A 17,693-nucleotide genomic window follows, 5' to 3' on the forward strand; every position below is an offset into this window, starting at 1 on the left:
AGATTTGGCAAGAATTAAATGCCATCTGACAGTTAGTGTTACACCAAAAAATATCTTGCAGATCTTAAAAAAGGGAGCTTATTTTGCTTATCACTAATTTATAATTATAGAACAGTCCTATTAGCTTGAAACCAAAAAGCCTGCATGAGTAAAAACCAACTGTCTTTGAAAGTGCCCTTATAGGAATGTTCTTTAACGGAGTTATTAATGTGGCTGCATAGTTATTTCAGAATTAGCTAAATCTCTTTGACCATAGCCCAGTAACATGGCCTCGTTTACCTTTTATTTGAACTGCAGTATATGGTAAAACTGAATTGAATTGCATCAGACTATTTGTCATGGCTTCCTCCGACAACTTCAAAGTTATATCTACCTCAAAACAAGTTTCCAAGTCAGCAGGATGGAAGATATTTATGTCTGAAGAATTATGAAAATGTGGAGTTTTCTTTTAGTTTTGTTTTGGCTGTGGTTTGTATCTGGTCTTGATTTTCTTAGTGTTTTATATTTGAAAGCTTGGAAAGGGGAGATAGATCAGTAATGCATTCACAGTGATTCACTACTTACAAAATACTGATAGAATAAAGTTGAGATCTTGACATTGGAAAGAAATTCTTTGTAGAAAGTGATTATAATATGCAGTAGTCATATGGAATTTTACTTTCTGCTTTTGGTGGCCTTAAAGTATTGTGCAATTATTTGAAATTTACTTCCCTGTCCTTTTGAAAGTTTCCGCAGGGTCTCATTTTTATCACCTCACAGTATACTGCTTTTAAGCAGATGAAGAGGGATTCTAACAAAAGCAGGAAAGGAATAAGCCAGAACCAGCCCAGTTTGTAAAGAAAAGGCCTGTATCTCTTAAACGTTGTCCCCTCTGCAGACTTGGAAGGCAGAGGGGTGCTGGCTTGTTGTGTGGAGAGTCTGCTGGCTCTTTGCATGGAGAACTTGCATCAGCTTCAGCAATTGCTCACATGGAGTAGAGCTCAGGAGAACCATGGGAAACATTTCCAGTCTTCCTTTCAGCCTTTTACCACAGATATCTTGGTGTTTATATGTTCTTTAATAGCTGAAGTGGACTGGGCACTGTCAGTTTAAATCTTGGTGAATGTTGTCTGGAGGAGAGGAGTAAGGAAAAAAACCCAGTTATTTGCCATGGTTTCACAGGGAAAATTGCCTAGTCTCTGTAACCCTATATCTGGCTTTAGCCAATGATGGCACTCATTTCAGGCACTAAAAGTAACAAGCAAGCAAAACAGGGAAGAAATGCAATTATAGATACAAGTCTCAGCTTTAAAATTATTTTTTATAATAGTAGGTAATATAAGCATCTGTCGCCCAGATTTATGAAGCTCTTCTTTTCATGATACTTAAGAGTTTCAATTCCAGAATTGCTATGTAATAAACATAGTATTTTGAAACAGCAGATCCACTGCACAGAAATGCTAGCCTAAAGGAAAAATGTGAGAGCAGGAGGAAGAGAAGGAGGGAGATATCAAACTGTCCTGCAACATCCAATATTGAATGACAGAAGAATCAAATGGCCTTTTTCTCCTTCAAATTAACATCTTGTGTCTGCAGGTGGTACTCAGTATAGCAATAGTCTTTCAATGTTTTTTTGATAATATTACATTTTAAAAATTCCTAATTTATTGCTATTTCTCTGTGTTTTTATAATGATGTAAGTAAATACAAGAAGAATGAAGAAGTAAATACAAGGCAGAATGTATACACCAGGGTGAGAGCATTTTCCCTTGTGAAACATAATGTTGATTTATTTATTTTGCTGCTTTTACTTCTGTTGTCAGTATTTGCTAGAGGCAAATGCCTCTTCAGACATGGAAATATGAGGGAGTGGTGAACTATTCCTCCTGTGCACTGGAGTAGCTTCGTGTGTAGGACAGTGGTTCTAGGAGTGAGTGCTCTCCATGTGGAGCAGGAGAGAGAGAAATGGTAATGCTCAGGTACTGGACATGAGCAAAGTCAAGCAAAGAAGTGCCCTTAAAGTGAGTCCACAGCATATCATTCCTAGCTAGATTAAACGGGCTGGAAGGCCAGCAGCTGGGCCTGTACCCTGTAAAGATCTAGCTTGATACAAAGTAATACTATAATATACTTTTGTTTGGAGCACAGTCTTTGTAATGTGTATTCTCTAATATTTTACCTTGCCCTGACTGCCTTTTTGTATTGTTTAGCTTAATTTGCTCTCCTGCTGTCCTTTACTTATTAGCTGGATGTACAGAATGATGAAATAGATAGATAGATAGATAGATAGATAGATAGATAGATAGATAGATAGATAGAATTAGAATAAAATACTGTTTGTATTTTTTCCTATTTTTCTTTCTATTTCTTACTCATGACAAAAAGTGAACAGTGGTCCTCTTCAGAGAATTGTTTTATAGAGTGACTCCCTGCCCCCACGGGACAGAAAAAAAACCCAAACAATTTTAATGCAAAGGGAAGGGAACATACCTGCCATGATCCCTCTGCAAAACACACTGCCTGTGTTTCTGTCAGTACCACTGTGTCCAAATTAGAATAAGCATCTCACTCTTTGCATAAAACATACCCTTAAAAAGCAATGTTAATGTGCTGCTCAGCAGTCACAGCTAATCTTCTTATGGAGATTGTGCTGAAACTAAACTGAGGGCCAAAGTAAATCAGGCTTTCATTTTTAATGATGAATGTTTCTGGAACAGAATGTATCAATCCCAGACAGAAATCAGAGCTGAGATGGAGATAAGGTCAAAAATGTGTATTAGTAACACTAAAGAGAGGAATACTATTGGTGGAATGCTTCTTCTAAAAAAAACCAAAACAAAACCCACAAATAAAAAAAAGTGCATAAAATTTCTGGACTATGTTTTCACTTTGCAAACAATCAAACTGAAAATTATGGAAATAGGGAGCCCAGATACTTGAGAAGCCATGTTTTACTTTGGGAAACTTCCATGTGGGGCATCTTCTAACCCACTGAAGAATTCCCAAAGCATTTGGGAATACAGATCTAAATAGTTCACTAATTCCCTGTAAAACCCCAAATTTAAGAATACTCCATATCCCACAATATTTTTGTATGTCTGTGCATTTAATGTAGTACAACTGTCAACATAGTTTTAGATGCTTGCTGTCACAGAGGGTGAAAGCCCTGAATAACAATGGATAATTGCATCTCTGATTTCCAGAATCAGGTATCAGGCAGCTACTGAAGAACTTTAAGCATTTATTGAAAAACTACCCAGCATTTGATTTGAGTGCTCTGTTGAATTGGAAGTTGAAAAATCACAGCTTAAAAAAGGAATTAAAACAAACACTTAAGTGTAGAGGAAAGGAATTGCCAAGAAGTTGACCTCTGCACTGAAAGAAATAGCAGCCAGGACCTCCCTGTGCTGCACAGAGAAGGAAGGAGAAGGAGCCCTACCTAGTGTTGTCAGCTTCCATGAGGCAAACAACCTCATGACTCAAGGGAGAGAAATATCATGGATTAGGGGTAGTTTCAGTTCACCATTTCTGTAAGAAAAATCAGGAAATTTCTACATATCCTACTGGCAGTGACAGTCTGCTCTACATACAATCAGCTTAAAAAAAAAAAAAGAAGCAAGCTGATTGTCTAAGGCATGAAAATAAATTCCTTATATGTCTTCTATTTTTATGTCCTCCTATTGCATAAACAGTACCATGGTTACCTCTTACTCTGTCATGGTTTGACGGTGCTGTCTTTCCTCTATCTTGCTGTTTGTCCTTCTCCACCTTGTCCTTTGTTTCCAGTGGCAGACTGATGAAGAAGAGGATGTTGAGGTATGGTTCTCTGAAAAAGCATGTCATCCCATGCCTCCTGTGTGCTGTGACATCTAATTTCTAATTCAGAAATGCTCAACTCCATCTGCTCAACTAGAACTATGAACCATGACATACTTCACATACCTTTTTGTCTCAATCATAAGAATGCATTTTTACAGTCAGCTTTAACCATATGCATTCCTGTCCACTTGAATAAGGATATCCTTATCCGAGGCCTTAATTTTAAGTTTCCTCATTTCTTTTCCTTACTGTCTGTAATGTACTGCAAAGTATCTCCATTACCCAAAACATCAGTGATCTAAATGTTATGGATATCATAAGTTATCTTGGGCTATGGATTACCAGGATAATTTCATACTCATTAAGCTGTATAACCCCACATGGTATTATTTTATAAAGTTTTCAAAAGCATCAAGATATGGGGATGTTAAGAAAATCCTAACTGTTTGCCTTGCTGTATAAATAGAGAATGAGACACTTAATTCATAGAGGTGAGCCATGGAAGTAGTTCATGTTATCTATCATAAAGTGCTCCTGGAGGTGATGTTCTATCTCTATTCATAAGAAAATTTTATGGATTTGAGGAGCCTCTTTTTTGTAATGCATTTTTTGTTCAGCATTAGAGCTTTCTTCAATTTGCTGACCATAAACAATGTGGCTTAATGCTCACTGTTTCATAGTGGTGGTCATTTCCTCACCAGGCTGGGGTTTGGCCAGCAATTTATGGCAACTTCTGAAAATTAAGGAAATGAAATAAAACTTCTGGCTCTAGAGCTTTCCCCCAGTGATGGTTTGTGCTGTATAGCTTAGGGCACGGAATGAAAATTACACTAATTTGCCTGTTTATGCCAACATGTAACTAACCTGTGTGAACAGGAACTAACAGTTATGTGGAGGCTTTATCCTTTGTAATTTTTTGGAAATTGTATTGATTACTGAACAATCCACTTTGTATAAGAGAGTAGTCTTAATGCAAAAACGGCATGCCCTTTTATAGGAGTTTTTATCTAATATTTTTCTGTTTCTTAATTTCACATGTGAAACTCTAGCACTTGCATACTTTTCACATCAAAATATTGCAAGCTAATCTTTTAACAAGAAAACAAACTTCTAACTATCAAAAATAGGTCTCATACTGATATATTTAGCTCAATGCCTTGTAAGGATTATTGTTTTGCTACTCAGTTAACTTGCTATCTTACCCCAAAAAGTCACTATGTTAAAATAGAATCATCTTATCATTGGTCTCCAGATTAAACTTTTTCAATTTGCAGTCTTGACATGGGGACTTGATCAAAGCTCTGAAAGTAGGACCCAGTCTTTTCTTTCAATTTACCATTCTCTGACAGAAGGGCTTTGCAGGTTTGCATCCCTTTAACTGACTGGTTTGATATCATCAAGTGAATAATTAATGTTGTTTATTATGCAAAGAAAGAAGAGAATGCAGCACTTGTCCTTTCATCTCTGCTGAATTAGAGTAAGAAAGATTAGAAGGAAAAACAAAACATACTTTGGTGTCTGATGCTGGGCTGATATGAGTGAGAGTACCGGGGTTTATTATTATCTGTTGATGCCTGTTTGCTGTCAACAGGGTTGGTATTTCCTGCAGTCAGAGGTGTATTTTCAATGTGCTTTGACCTTTCTGTGGATAAGAGCACAGTGGCGAATACCAGCATCTGAGCCCTTTGGAGGAAGAGTCTGGGAAGGGTGAGCAGCCCAGCAATGCAAGCCCTTCTCCTTAGGAAGTACCCACTTCTGCTGCTCCCACCTGTTCCTAGATGGTTGTTTTGGTCAGTGGTGGTGCTGCTGCATACCCACACTGTGCATGCCCAGCTAAGTGTAGCTGCTGTTGTTCATGTAGTCGTGGTGACAGGGAAGCAGAGGGCAGACTCCTCAATTTCTTGTAAGGCTTTGTTTGTTCATCTGACTTCTGACTGCAGTTTTTGTGTTTCAGCCATAAATAATTTGTCTGGATGTTTTGAGACCAGGGACTTTGTAAGCGTTAGTAGTAATATGAATTAAAGTTACTTGTAGATAATTGTGTTTTAGAGCAGTTTGAGAGTTTTCTGAGCAGCAAGGCAGAGAGGCAAGAGGGAAAGGTATCTCTTCCTAGACCACTGTGCCCATTTTGCCTTGCTACTGAAAGTTGATTGTACAGAACAAAAAGCAGTTTCTTTTTTCTGTTGGATCTCATGCTGTTCCTCTCAGCATCATGCCTGACCCCAGATCAGGCCCAGTCTGGATCAAAGGTTTCAAAGCAAGTCCTTGCTTTGTACCTTTTACTCTCAGACATAAGGTCAAAATTACAAAGCTTGAGCTAATGCATCTGTTCTTCCTCTGACTGTGTCTGCTCCCTGCTGTCACCTGTCTTGGAGAGGAGCAACTGTTGCAGGGCTCTTTTGGGAATAGGTCTACTCCAAACCGAGCCTGGAATGACACTTCTTTCCTTTCAATTCGCTGTTGAGCCCCTGGCCTATTGTCCACGCTGTTCTCAGTTGAAACAACAAATCCTTTTCCTCCCGCAGTCCGGCAAGTTCTCCAGCAGCTCCCCGCCCTGCCAGAGCCAGCCCCAGGGCCTGCAGTACGCCGAGGATGCTGCCGAGCACGAGAACATGAAGGCTGTGCTGAAGACCTGCTCCGTGGGGGGGGACAGCACCATGGCACTCGGTGTCCGCACTCGGAGCCGGGCCAGCCGAGGTAAGCGCCAAAATTTCCTCTTGGCCGTGTTTCTTGTGCTGTGGTAGCCACACAGTGGCCCAAATGTGGGTCATGTCCCCTTTGCATAGCACTCAGCTGAAAAGGTGGAAGGAGAAGGACAACATCCCAGTGGTGTTTTCATGATAGAAGTGATTTGAGGCATGGGGATGAAGAAGAGTTTTCCTGAAGTTTCAACACATAGATCACAGCCAAAGTAAGGGTATCACGAGTCCAAGCCTGCAGATATTTTCAGTTCTCCCTGCACGATGATGACTGCCCACTAACACCTGAGTTCTTGTTCTTACCATGAGAGCAAAATGGGCCATCTGGATAATCCAGAATGTGGTTTTCTCTTTATTTACAATAGAAGCAAGTAGAAGGTAGCAATTCAAATTCAAGTGAAAAGACCTTCCAGCATTTTATGAATGACTGGGGAGAGACTGGAGAGAAAATGGGCAGGAAAAAGGTGATGTGTCTTTTAACCACCTCCCTGCTAAACTGCAAAGGTAATGGGTACTTGCTTTTGTCTTCCCCTCATCACTCCCATACTTGCAATACATGGAAAATGGTTTTGGAGTAAAGATGATGCATCAAAATTCAAGTCTTCATTTTCTTCTCTGGTATTTCTTCTCTTTCATATCTGGACATCTTACACTTTCTTGATACTTTTTTTTTTTTTTTAATACAACTGATAGCACATCCAACTCTGTGTGTGTATAGTTTACTAAGGCTTAAAACCACGATCCTGGCTAATTCAGAAGTTTCACAGCCCCAGTGTAAGAAACCAGTCAGCTAACTAAAGTACGAAGATTAAATAATTCAAGCTACACCGCAACAGGCTGAACAGCTGAAGTAATCCACTGAATGCTGATGAGGAGAGTGTCCTGATTGTGAGAGTCAGTTTGTGTTCCCCAGAAGAACAGCAGAGGCAGAAGATGGGTGAGCCAGACAAGAGCTTGTCAGGAGTACTGTTGTAGTAGAACTGCTCCTGAAAAAGAGAGGAGATGAGGCAGCCAAGTAAAGGCCTAATCAAAGCTGTTTATGGACTTCAGGGATGTGGTATAAAATGGCCTTGTTGGTGCTTGCAATTGTACCACATCCACTCCTGCAAAGCTCACTGTCAGTGTTCACACTGCACACTAGCCTTCAAATAATTTAAAAACAAAATGCACACAGAACAGTAGCCAGTAGTGGAGAAACCCAAGGATGTGTTACACAATGCTCTGTGGGGTAAGGAGTGCCAGGGCCTTGGATTCAGAAATATGGCTGACTTGTTTGTTCGTGGTTTTAACCAAAATCAGCTTTTCAGCTTGCCAACAACTCTTCCACTCGCAGCAGAGCACACACAGTCATGCCAGGACACATACAGCTCTGTGATAAGAAGGTGAATTCTTCATTGTGAATGGGACAATACATGTCAAACCACGCTTTATGCCCTTTTCTTGTCTCCTTTGCACTAGGTTGGGATACAGATGCTCAGAAATTGTTATGTCTTTCTTTCTTTAGCTACAAAAGGACACGTGTTTCCAATTTGCATCAGTCTCTAAGATGTGCCATGTCTTCTAGTGTCCTTGTAATAGGAGCAGAGAGAAACATGGTCACACAGCACTATCCATCCTTGGCTTATAGGCAGCCTCTAGCAGGCATTTGCCAGCTGTGTGCTCAAGAGCAAGACACCACGGCTTAAAGGAATAGAAAGTGTGTATTTAACTATAAATATAATTGTGTTTGAGCTCTTGGCTCTCTCCTGGTGCAGCAAGGAGTCTAGGCTATTATTTATAAATATTCTCCATTAGGCAGCTGCTTCTTTTTTGGTCGAATTGGAGTCAGGATGACTGAGCTGCCTGCTATAATTTCCCAAAAAACCCAATTGCAAAAAAACAAAGTGATGCAAGAGACTTCGTCTCTTCTTTTCCCCAAATTCACTTGCTGGACTTTTCCAGGCCGTATTGGTTCGTGGAATGCTGGCAACGACGATTCACCAAACGCAACAGATGACGCCGCGGATGAGATCATGGACCGCATCGTCAAGTCTGCCACCCAAGTGCCAAGCCAGCGAGCGGTGCCTAGGGAGAGGAAGCGGTCACGAGCAAATAGGAAGTCATGTGAGTATAAGGCTATTAAATTGCTCAAAGTAAGGGAACGTTCAAATATTTATGTATATTGGTGTAGGAACCAGGCCTTTGGTAGGCAGACATGCATTGGGAGTGGCTTGAGTGTGTGGTGATGATTGGCTTATGTTCCTCTTACTATTGTTTAATCAGTATTGTATGCAGTGGGTGACTCTGTCTTCTACAGAACTTGAAATATCCTAAGCAGAATAGTAAGAATGGTTTATGGTGATTTATGACAGTACTTATGCATAACTAGAGTTCAGATCAGGACCTCAGATGGAGACTGCTTAAAATGCTGTAACCTACTGTGAACTGGCATAAAGATTAATAGTTGTGTCTGTAGCTGAACTTATTCATAAAGCAAAAAATAGTTTGAGATATTTTGCCTTTTAAAATCTTTCTCTCTCGTGCTGTATGCTATCTTTCCGCAGCCCTGAAAACAAAATGTCTACTGCTGCTTGGCTGCAAAGTGGTTATAGAGGAGTTTAACTTCCACTGGGAAGAAAAGGTAGCACATTTATAAGGTGGTCTTTCAATGGTGTAGTGTGGCCTTGGGACTGAGCTGCAACACCCAAGTTTGAGAAGTTTGGTTTCATGGCTTAGTAAATCCAATGTTTAAGAGGTGATGGACTTTCTGGATTTGTTTTTTTTTTTTTTCCTGCAGAAACTAGTGCAAATACTATGAGAAGGATAACTACCCAAAGAATGTAAGATTTTAGTGTTTAATATCATTAACCATATGTGGCTTTTTGACTCCCTTTCCATCCATTTTTTTAGCATTTCTGGGAAGTTAGGACAAAGAGGAGACAACAACAGTGAGTGAAAAATGACACAGATTTTCTTTCTTGTGGAGTTGTTCTAACATAATGGGTGATCAAAAGCATTTGGTATTTGCTATAAATTAGCATGTGCTGAAAGCATATTCACTTTCCCCAACATTCTAAAAAAAGGAACTTATGCATGTGGCAAGAGCAGAGGCAAAGTGGACACTCTGGATAGATGAGCCAGTCTCTAAACAAAGAAAATGAGCTGACACTGGATTGTCTGTCTTACTTTCTGTCATACACTGTGCCTTACCTCTTTCTGGCATCACCTGCTGCTACCCACTTCCCCACACAGTTCTGGTGTTCCGCACGTGCTGACTGCTGCAGTTGGCTTGTGCAAATCAAATAAATCTCCTGTACGTTTGCCTATTTCCATGCTTTATCCCTATTTCCACAGTTTATCCCATATTAAAGAATCTCCCCTATTGGAAACACTGTCTTCATACACACATATACCAAAACATTTTATTCCTAATTTTTGCTTGATACTTTTCTTCCCTAGGAAGCACTTGCTGCAGAAACAACAGAACAGGATAATGATAATAAAAATACTACATTATTTTTCAATTGAACTGTCTTTTATACTCAGTAAAAGCATTAACAGGGATTAAACATTCAGTAAATGTTTAGGCTGGGACTGATTTCCATTGTAATTAATCATGATAGAATCCAGCTCTTGTGCTTGTTTGTTCTTCAAGATCTGGATGAGACTCTTAAGTGGACTAAAAGACAGTTTCAAAACAAACATAAAGTTCAATAGTTCAATGTCCCTTTTAGCTGACATGTGCAGAAGCGTGGAAGGAGAATATCCCAACTGAACTGTTTCACTCTGGTAGATAGTCAATATACTTGATGATGAATTAATTAAGTAGTTTATCTTTAAAATACACTTAGCTGGACTGATAATAAGACATGTCCAGGAAATGAAGAGAGATTAGCCCTTGCTAATGCATGATGTGAGTTAAATGAGCAGAAGATATTCCAGTTAGAAACACATAAACATGTAAGAAAGTACATTTTTAGGCATATCTCAATGATTTAGATTAGCAGACACTACGATATTTATTACCTGTAGAGCAAAGAGACCCTATTATCTGATGGTTTGATTCATCACCTTCAATCTTCAGACTCCCATACACATCTTTTGGCTTTTGCCATGAGCTTGGTATTCAATCTGTTCAGGAACATCAAAGAGAAACTCACTTGAAAGGAATTATTTTCCCTGTGCATCATGTTGCATATGTCTCATTGCTTTCAGTGCTCAACTGGAAAACTTGTCAGGCTTTCAGCAAAGATTTTAGTGAGCACAAACTGAGACACATGGTTTTTAGCAAAATCAGAAACCCAAAATATTTATATGTAGTTGCACTATAAATGTTTGCTGTGGTTCCAGCAGAAGGTTCTCATGGACAAGGGATTTTTTCCCATAAAAAAGACAGTGAAATATGAAGTAAAAAAAAAGATAAAAACCCCAAACTAAGTACTCAAGTCATTTATAGCTAGGGAAAAGCACAAATAGGTTTATGGAAAATGTAATGTTATATTAATATTAAATTGTTGCAATGGGAAAAGGAGACATCTTGATATGTTCATTTGAAGCATTTTACCTTTTGTGGTTGTTGACATGTGTGACTGTATCTGGTATGTGACTTGGTTAGGGCATAATGATGTAGAAGAGTTTGAAAGCTCAGGGTAATCATCAGAACTATAAAATGTGAGGAGGAACAAGGCAGGGAGTCATCCAACAAAAGACAGATGGGAATATCTGTCTGTATCTGTTGGTTGAAGATAGGAAGGGTCACTGATAAATCAAGATATGACTACTAGGAAGGAATTTGTTCAGTGGGAGCTGAAGTGAATTACAGAAATCTAAGGTACATAACAACTGAGGTAAGTGTGTAACAGCTGAGTCCTGGGATGATCTGGAGAGATTCTGTGCTAGGCCTTTAGTCAGTGGAAGATTTTCAGGATAAAATTTGTCATTTAGAGGTACAGTAACTAACTGGAAGTCACTGCCTTATGACAGGTGTTCAGAGACCTGCCTACCAGATACACTGGAGTGGCATTATATCTGAGAAAATAACATTGCAGTTGTATTTGTTCATCAGAAAGCCACAGGATTGAATGAGCCACAGAAACTGAAATGCTCTTGCACCCCCTCAAGATAATCGTTCAAAGACAGCTTCAAAGGAAGTTGCTATGGGAAGCTTCTGCTGTGGCTTTTTTTTTTTTTCCTACTTATATTTATACTCTGTGTGTAAAAAAATAGGCTCTAGCCACCAGAGCTGTCAATTCAGCAAGTTTTAAAAGCATAAAAATTAAGTTGAAAATATATTATTTCTGTTCTTGCAGTCTGAGGGCAGCTTTCTGTGAGAAGGTTCTCTATAACGTTACAGGGACATGTTCAACTTAGCAATGAAATAAAGATAATATAATTAGGATTGTCTGGTTTTCTGGTAAGTTTAGGAAAGCCTTCACAGATGATGCAATAACAAACAATGAGTGCAAGGGAAAGTTGGGATAAGAAAGTTTTAGGAATCACTCTACATCATAAAGACTAGCAGTATCATCCATAACATACCATGTTTTACTTACATATATTTAATTAAAGAGCCTCCCCAAAACTCCATAATAGCAAATAGGAAGATACTACTGTTTTCCTTCTTGTCCACACTGTCTATCTAAATATAGATCCCTTAAGGGAAAATCAGTCTTCTCAGGATTAGGCTCTTGCTGTGGTGCCATCTCTGTGTTGGTCTCATTGAACTGGATGGACCTGTCTCAGGAGAAGGATACAATTCCTACGAGTCAGCATCAGGATAAATCATACTCCAGTTTATTAAATATGAATAAGCATATGGAAGATATTTGCACTAATTCTAGCATATGCTGGGTGTTACTTGTGAATGCTTAGAAATTGTGAGTAACACTTGTGAATTCCTTAGAAATAAATAGCCAAAAGGGGCTATTTATTTATAAAGAAATAGCTCTTTAAAGATGGCTTTACTGTGCAGCACTGTTTGAGTGATTTTCATCTGACCCTGGATGATGAGCTATAATGTAGGTCCTGGGTGTGACTGGTATTTGATGATGAGTAGCACAGTGATGGTTTTATCAGATGCTGCTAGAGACACTGCATGGGGACGGCACAGAGTGAGAGGCTTGTTTTCCCACACATTGTTTTATCTCAGAGTGTCTGTGTGTGTGTGTGCGCACTCCTATTACTTCTAGATCTTATTAAAATTTAAAATCTGCTTTAGATTTGAGTTGGAAAAGAGGGTTTGGAACACATAATAATTGAATCACAATTTAATTTAATATTTGAGTGAGATAACTCGATCAAACTGATTTGTGATATGTAAAAAAGAGAGAGACATGATAATGCCTTGTTCTTTTATTAGGCTTTGAAATCATATGGTAGCCTAATAATACACCCCATGACAGACCCTTGAGGTATGGAAACATCTCATAAGGATTTATGATTTATTTGTGTAATGGCTTGAAGGAAGTAAATACTTACAAATCATGATGGAGAAATGGGTCTGAGGCACCACTTGAGTAGGTGGAGATAGGAATTGAGTCAAGTTTACCTGAATCCTAGACAAGTAAACTTAGGGCTGGTGGATTTAATTTCAACTACAGAACATCCTAGGTCAGGTATTTCATACTATAAAAGTGAAATAGGAATCGGCCTGGTGTCATCAGGTGCTAAAATGTGGGAAAGAGCTGTGCCAAAGGACCAGGCATGGAGACCAGCTTTAGACAAGTTTTAGAACCGCATGCAGTGCTGCTTTGGAATAAACATGTTGTAAAGCAAAAAAGTACTACATGGGACACTATTTGAATCCAAAGGTGCATATTTTTTGTTAAGTATTCATAGGGTGCATTATGTAACTTTTTCTTCATATTTTCTTTGTTATTTTCATTATTTTTCAGTTTCATGTCTCTTCACTTACTTTTTCTGGCTTTGAAAATGTACAGAAGTGCCAAAATACCAGGAGGGAGACTGTTCTTCTGGTATTTATAGCCTGACTAAAAGCAGGAGTTAATGGAAATTATACTTTTAAAAAAATGAAAACCTTGCAAGAAGAAAGACTATATAAAATGCTTTAAAGGCAAACAATATCACTTTGAATTTGCCATTAATTATTTTGGATTTGAGTAGCTGGATTCTATCAGGAGTTAGAGTATGGGGCAGAGTAATCTAGTTAGCGATGTGTATTTAGGAACCATTCTTTGCATTTAGAAAAAGTAAATGTATGACTGATGGTTTTCAGTATCAAAGTCTGTTTGTCCCTGCACAAAGTACTGAGCCTTCAAAAGGCCAGTACATGGTTTAAAAAATGTAATTATTGAATAAAAATAGAATGTGAGATAGAGCTCTGGCAGCTGGAAGGTTATCTCCATTAGATGCCAAGATAGCTTGAGTCTTGGATGCCTTTTAAGTAATACATTCTTCCATCCTTAAGATGGCAAGATCTTTGCAAAAGGAGAATAAACTCCATGATCTACAATAAATAAAAATAAAACCAGTGAATTTAAATTATTAATAGGACTTCATGAATTAATAATAAATGCAGTTGAGCACAGTAAGCTCTAGAAATTGATGTATCTGATTAGGGTGAGGTCTCTGTAGTCCCCTGTCTCATCTGTGCCAGAGGCCAACATCAACAGCTGTAGGAGAGCAAACAGGAGAGGTAGAATCATAGAAGCACAGAATCATTCAGGTTGGAAGAGACCTCCAAGTTCATCAAGTCCAACCTTTGCCTAAGTACCACCATATCTGCTGTTCTGTTGCATGATCACTAGCCCTTCTTTGTGTAACCCATAGGACTTGCCATGAGTTTTGATAGTTATAAATTTATTCAACTCTTGAGGCTGAATAGCTGGTTCCATATTTTCAGTTTTGTCCATTGTAATCGATGGCATACATAATTTTGATTGCTGATGTCAATACCATTTCTAAGTTGGCACACATTTATTTATAAGTGTCACTTTCTGCTTTAAAATGTGTATTGTGGGGTTTTCAATAGCTTTCTTTTAAGATACCTGATTTTGACAGATAGGGGTAAACAATCTACTTTTTGCATGTTCAAATGTATAGTACTTTGTTGGCAGTCTGCATGAGTTTCAGACCATATCTCTCATACCTCAGGGTTTGTTCAAGAGTGTTTGCCTGATCTTAGCACTGTAGAGGGAACTTGCAATCATCCTGTACAATTCTACATCATGTAGTCTTCAAAACAAAAGGGTTTTTGAAAGGCTGGTTTAAATACCTGTTTAAAAAAATGGCTTGTAAAAGAGGCTTAAATTCATTTTCCACTCGCTATTTTAGAGGAATCTGTGCATCATTTCTAAAATGAGTATTATTCTGATAGAAATTATTTCTTTTGGGGCTCCTAGCCTCCAACTTTCTGATTGAAACAGCTTTTATTTTTTTAAATAAGGTCACATAACAAATTATCCTAGCCTGAACCAATATATACATTCCTTAACTTTATGTTGGATTCCTGCACCACTATTAGAGATTTTGTGGATTGCAGTATTTGCTGAAAACTGGGCAGCATTGTTTTAATACATCAACTGAAAAGGGGCGAGAAGTCATTGCATTAATGTGAGAAGTCAGAATTAAATATGCAATGCTTACAAAAACTATATATCTTTTATCCCTGTTTATTTCACTTCACAGGGAGAAGAGAGATACAAACACTACATAGACATTCACCTGTACATGTACATTACAGCCCTAGCACAGAGGGTGTGGTGTAAGAATAAGGAGAAAACTGTTGCTATGATGGGTGGTCCCAGGTGGTTTTAGAGTAGCTGTCAGCTCATGGGACTAAGTGTCTGTCCAGGTGAAGCCAGTGTCCCCCCAGGATCTGACATCATAGCCAGACCATCCTTGTACTCTGTCTCCAACACTGGGAGAACCGAATGCAATTTCCCATGGGCTCCTAGACAAGGACTTAAAAGTGCTGGAATCTCTCTGGCCATCTCTTCTTAGTCAAGTGACACTTCCTTGATTTCAGGAGAGAGCAAGCTGAAGGTAATGCAGGAGAAAGTGGCAGGAGATAAACAGCTGATAAAGAGCAAGTGCTATCAGTATTATATGTAGGAAAAAAGCTGTTCCTGTTCCCTGTCACAGCATATTGGCATTGACATTTTCTATATAAATACTGTTATGCTACACAGTTTTGCTACCTTTTCAACTGTAGTTCTGTAGGAAGAAATAACTTTGCTCCATTTGTTTGCATCTTACAGGAAATGCAAATTGTTTTCACTTTTGCCAGTTTGCCATTCACTGCATCAGTGAATTCATCTATGTTGCCCTCTGATTTCATTTTAATTGATGTATTTTAAAGGTAAAGGCTTTTGAATTCTTGTCACAGGATTCATTCCCAAAAGTAGGATATTTTTGGGTAGGATAAGTTTTAAGTATTTAAAAAAATAGGGATGGTTGAGTTGCACACCATTAATCCAAAGTTGATAGGATAAGTATTTTATTTGCTTTCTCTCGGTATTAAAGTAAGTTGCAAATTTTTCTCTGGCCTGTGATTTATTCCTTATTTGCATCATCCTTCCTTCCTGAAAGATCGTGTCTTTCAGTATCCTAGTAAGAATTCGGCAGCAGTGAGTTGCTAGCTGACAAAATCACTGAGTTCTTCTGGAAAGCACCTCATCTGAGAATGAGAGAAGACAAAGAGGTACAGGGTGGTTTTCATGCTGCCTTTCTAAAGAGGTGCAGCAAACAAGCACCACCTCCTGTGTGCTGCAGCTGCCAAAGGGAGCCCTCTGCTGCCACCACGGAGATTGCTTGGACACGAGTGTCAGAAGTGTTTGAAGGGAAGTCTCTCTTAGAAGATGAACAAAAATGTTTCACAAAAAGCTATATTGCATTTCTCTTGCCCCAGCACTATGGCCAAGAAATTATATAATTTTATATATACATATACATACATATACATATACATATATATATATATATATATATGTGTGTGTGTGTGTGTGTGTATGTGGCTTTCTCTAGGCAAATACCACCATCTGATTAGTGAATTTACAAGATTGTTTTGATCACAGTTATTTTTCATCTGATGGGCTCATAGAGATGATGCCTTTTACTGTTTTATTGCCCAGCGTGGATTCCTAATGGGAATAGTTAATTTGCACTCTGCAGAATCCAGGTGCTCAAGCTTGGTCACACTCCTCTGCCAAGTCACTCTCCAAGAGACATCTCAGTGTTCAGAGGCTGATAAATCCCCTTAGTGGGTCATTTTAAAATTCCAAATGAAAGGCAAAGGCTGCAGGCCTTAAACACTTACATTAGATGATTTACTTTTTGTATCCCATGTCCTGTCTTTTCCCAACCTGTGCATATTTAATGCATAGTCTGGTCTTGAAAATAGTGTATAGTGACTCAGTCATGACTCACTATATAGTCAGTCATGCTGCCTTGGTTGCTGGTGAGCTTTATACTCTTATTAGTGGAGTCACTTCTGACTGGTGAAGTTAAGTGGGAGAAATTATGAAAGAGGTGGCAGCAGGATTGCTTTTAGTAGTAACTCGTCATAGTGGAATTCATGTAAATTAAGATTTTGTCACAGAAGGCTTTCAAGGAAGGAGTTAAATCTTCTTTTCTGCCCTACTGTTGGGACTGTGTAAATGATGATCTGTGAAATACATAAAGTTGGAAACTTTAACAGTTTCAACTACATGTTAAATATTACTTTGAAAACACATATGCTCTTCATATGCAGCCCAGGTTCTCTAAAGCAATGTTACTTTTTGTTCCGTGTAATATAAGCCACCTGGAGATGAAAAAAGCAAATTTAGCTTTCCTTATAAAGTGCCTCTTTATGTCACAGACACCATAAGTAACACCCAAAGGTGGTTGTTACCTACTAGATTTCTTGTTAGGAGAGACTTGTGCCATCTATGAAGTGTTGACAGGACTCAAAGCAAAGCTGCAGAATGATAATACATAATAATGTGTTGGTTCTGAGAGCTTTATATGTGGCTGACCCAAAGACCACATTTCTGTTGTCTGTACTTCTTCACAGAAGTGTATGATATACTCCAAAAATTCACCTGCAAATCTCTGTAAGAAAATTGCTACACATAATGTTACAGCATTTCTATTAAACATTTAGGCCTACTTGTATTAAGCAATGATACATGCATAATTAAACATAACTTATATAGACAGTGGCATAAAAATATGACAAGGATTAAAATAAGAAAATATGATCAAGGCTGTATGGAT

The 17,693-nt window shown here is 38.5% G+C and overlaps 1 protein-coding gene across 4 annotated transcripts in view; it reads left to right on the forward strand.

Moving 5' to 3' along the window:
• Positions 1-17,693, forward strand: part of FHOD3 (formin homology 2 domain containing 3) — a 374,768-nt gene that overhangs the window by 346,363 nt on the left and 10,712 nt on the right. For 3 of the 4 annotated variants that reach the window (XM_053946675.1, XM_053946685.1, XM_053946696.1), the window contains 2 exons: positions 6,324-6,495; positions 8,439-8,600. In XM_053946675.1, coding sequence (XP_053802650.1) covers positions 6,324-6,495; positions 8,439-8,600 — 334 coding nt within the window. Of the gene's footprint in view, positions 1-6,323; positions 6,496-8,438; positions 8,601-9,040; positions 9,118-9,386; positions 9,425-17,693 lie in introns of all 4 variants that reach the window. The other variant, XM_053946704.1, reaches the window with a different exon arrangement.

The sequence above is a fragment of the Vidua chalybeata genome, chromosome 1, assembly GCF_026979565.1.
Source record: "Vidua chalybeata isolate OUT-0048 chromosome 1, bVidCha1 merged haplotype, whole genome shotgun sequence".
Classification (NCBI taxonomy): Eukaryota; Metazoa; Chordata; class Aves; order Passeriformes; family Viduidae; genus Vidua; species Vidua chalybeata.